Here is a 3,803-nt window from a genome sequence, read left to right on the forward strand (position 1 = left end):
GGAAAGAAACCGTGAAGGCCTTGCCTCGAGGCCGTTCATGCACGCGAAATAAACGTTGCAGTTAACGGTAGCGGTTCGAGATAACGGAAAAGATAGACGCCACATGCTTATGAATATTTCATTATAATCGCGATAATTATAATCGCGATATCCTGAGGCATGCGATTCATGATAGAATCTATTTGATTTTCTGATTATTATTTGAAGCTAAGATAGAAGCTAAGATAGAAGAGTTTGAAAAGAAATTAAATAATTTCTAATTAAATATAATTAGATTATAAATTAAAATTCAAACTAAACAAGCTTGAAGCATAATATATTATTATAATTTTTCATTGAAATATTCGATATTAAAATAATAAAATTTAAAATTCAATTAAATTAGCTTGCATTAAAAAAATTTTTTATATATAATATGTATATATAATATTGTATACTATATATATTAATTCTTTTAGAGGACATGACAAATGTAATTACCTACTCTTCTTTTTTTAGTGGTTAAAAATAAATTTCTTTCGAATGAATTCTTTTTCCTGCGTGCAAATGAAATTTTTGTTGAATGGATTTTCTTCCTAATTAACGAGCAAACATTTTACTTGTATTCCATGACGATCTTGTTTTCTTCGGAACAGAATTTCACTTCCCCTCTCTTTCTTAGTGAGATACCTGTTCTTCGATCATAAAAGAGTACGTGTTATAAGCTGAAGCGTTGATGATATCAACTATTAATTAGTCTTGCTCCATCTAGTCTGACAAAGTTGTTTTATCCACAGAAAATTTGTACTTAATGAAATAGGCAAGTTTTTCAACACGCATATTGTTAGTACTGATTTATAGTACATGACTTATACGGAGAGTTTGACAGAATACGAGATGAAAATTTTTCTAAATAATTTATAGGGATATATTTCATTTTCATCCCATCAAAGTCTATGACAACTCTCAATTATATTTTAATATTTAGTTAAACTGTTGTAAATGCTTTCTATGTATTTATTCATCTTTATATTTGTTTTGCTAATTTCTTTTTACCTATTTACCTACTTTTGTTATTTTAAATAAATATAAAATAATAATAATTATTATCTATTTAATGATTATTTTTTTATAATGTGTATTATCAACATATAGAAAGGTTGACGGAAAAAATATTTTTAATAAGAATTTTGAGGTTGTCAAAGTAAAATATTTACTAACTCATTTACCGAAACATTACTATAAGAATTACATTTACTCAGAATTTAGATTGAATTTAGATTTAGATTGAAGGCATTTAAATCGAAAATCTTGTTTTGTCTTAATTTACGTTATTCATATACGAATGATCCTAATGGGAACTAAACAGAAAATGAGGTCATCAGCTAATACACAATACTGTTACTCCCAAGGAAATGTAGACAATAATAGTCGAAGCATTAAGCACGAAATAATGGCCTCAATGTGTAATAAATCGTCGAGTATGACGATTCTTATTATTATTATTAAGGATTTGTGCAATCGTCTCCTAATGAATCACATGAAGGGATTCCTGCGGATGCATTTTACGACGGTGTCATCAGGCTATTATCAGTTCTAGAATTCCCGATAGACGAAACCAGGTGTGTTCCTCTAGATAGAGCCTTCCTATGCGGCCCCAGAGATCGGTCGGGGATGGAGAGTGGGGCGCTCATATAAGACACCAAGCAAACGCCTCTCCCAGTGACCAGTCTCGACACGAAAACTCATCAGCCGAGCTTCCTCGGTTCTCACACGACAACGCAGAGAAAGAGAGAGTATATACCCCAAGCATAAACCGGAATATTTTGCCGATTAGGGGTTGACATTTCGCGTTATCGTACACGTCATTTTCTCAGGATGTCGCAGCAGATACTTCCGCTCGTCCTGGTGCTCTTGGCTGCGCAGGGTGAGTCTTTCCGCTTCTTCTTCTTCTTTTTCTTCTCTGTCTTCCTCTCCTCTGTCTTCCGACTTCTCTTTCTTGGTTATTCCTTGCCTTATCTATGAGGTTCTTACAGACTCTGATTGATTCAATGGATCGTAGATTAATATTGTTAATTTATTTGCAAGTAAATACATTAAACATATATATTTGTTTACATTTATATTAATTAAAACATTTTTAATATTATTAATGTTAAAGTGAATTACAATATAATTTTTTAAATTTTATTATGTATTACTATTAATAAAAAGGAAATAAAGGATAAAGTTATTAAAAAAAATTACGGACATCTCATTAAATGTTTCTATTTTTTTTTTGTTAATGAAAGAGGACTTTTTTTTATAACAATTTAATATTTTGATAAATTTAGCATACTTATAGATATTGAATTAAATGTTTATATTTTTTCTTATTTTTTTTCTAAATATAATTTTTATGTTTTTATAATTTTGTAAATTTTGTTAATTATTAACACATGTTTCTAATGATATTATTTAAATTAAAATTATTTAAATTTTTATTTAAAAAATTTAATAATTACATTTTATTTTACATAATTCTCAATAACATCATTAATGAAAAATTAATGATTTAATAAATAAATCTAAAACTTAATTATTTAATTAATTTTTAATTATTGGAAATTTTAATTAACAATAATTTATTCTGACAATAAGATTATTATATAAATTTTAATAATTTTTAATAATTTAAATGTCATTTTATTTATCTCTTTCTCGATAATATAAAAACAAATTTTGAGCAATATTTGTTTAAATTAAATCATAGAATATCTGACATTTTTAGAAGTCGATCGCCTTTGATCTTGACTTGATCTATCGACCGTTTGGCTTTCACTTTCGAGATAGGTACGTTCGCCTGGCTATCTTTATAAATAATAAGAGTCGATCAATAAAACCAAGACATGTTGAGCGAGGTGCGAAAACGGTGAAATTTCCACGCAGCCGTCATTTTAGTGAAACTAAAAAACCATGCGGATCGTTCTACTTTCTTTTGCGAATCCTCGATAATCGCAGATGTTATATTGATTAAAGGTGATCGTCTTATGTCCTTCGTGAGATCGATGATTCACGAAAGCGACCTATTTCGTTTTCTTATTGAGCGGTTGTACGATTATCATATCGTTCTATCGATGTGATGTATGATTAACTAGTAGTAGTTTATCACTTTCGTATTAAATAAGAAATATTATAGGTTTTATATCAAATGAATAGGAATTGTCATTTATTCATAATTTGCCAATTAGACTCTCTCTTTCTCTTTCTTTCTTGTTTTGTTTTTTTCTTTCATCGATTTTAACTTTCGCAGATATGCGAATTAAATTAATCGCTGAATAATTTACTATATTAATTAATAATTCTGTATTTCTTTGTCGGCAATTTTTTGGTGTTGAAGGAAATGAGGGAATCAATTAATTTTACATAATAAAACTGCATATTATATGTATAATTATCAATTATATAAAAATTATAATGAAACAATAACTTTTAAGAATAATATCTCATTAAATTAGTTCCATGTTCGCGAAAGTAGTGAAAACTAATGAGCAATTTTATGTGACAAAATTACATAAATATTAATCTGATATAGGAAAACAATGTCGTGAAGTTAGATAATGAGCCCGAGAACAATTTTCATTGCACAATCCTCGCGACATTCGAGGTGCAGAATCTGTAGTAAACAGTGGTCCATTGCTCCGCAATTATTACACGCATCTTCCTAAGAACAATGGTGGCCATTCACCAGGTTTCACACATCTCAAGAACTTTCTCCCGTCTGCCAGGAGTGAAAATATGAAAGTAGCTCAGCCTGTAGTTTACTCTCTTTCTCTCTCTCTCTC

General features: G+C 29.1%; 1 protein-coding gene across 1 annotated transcript in view; it reads left to right on the top strand.

Moving 5' to 3' along the window:
• The first annotated feature begins 1,857 nt into the window (after positions 1-1,857).
• LOC105619102 (chondroitin proteoglycan-2-like) overlaps positions 1,858-3,803 on the top strand; it is a 10,092-nt gene continuing 8,146 nt past the window's right edge. Inside the window, exon 1 of the mRNA XM_012200634.1 lies at positions 1,858-1,906. Coding sequence (XP_012056024.1) covers positions 1,858-1,906 — 49 coding nt within the window. The remainder of the gene's footprint in view (positions 1,907-3,803) is intronic.

This window comes from Atta cephalotes (assembly GCF_000143395.1).
Source record: "Atta cephalotes unplaced genomic scaffold scaffold00019, whole genome shotgun sequence".
Lineage (NCBI taxonomy): Eukaryota > Metazoa > Arthropoda > Insecta > Hymenoptera > Formicidae > Atta > Atta cephalotes.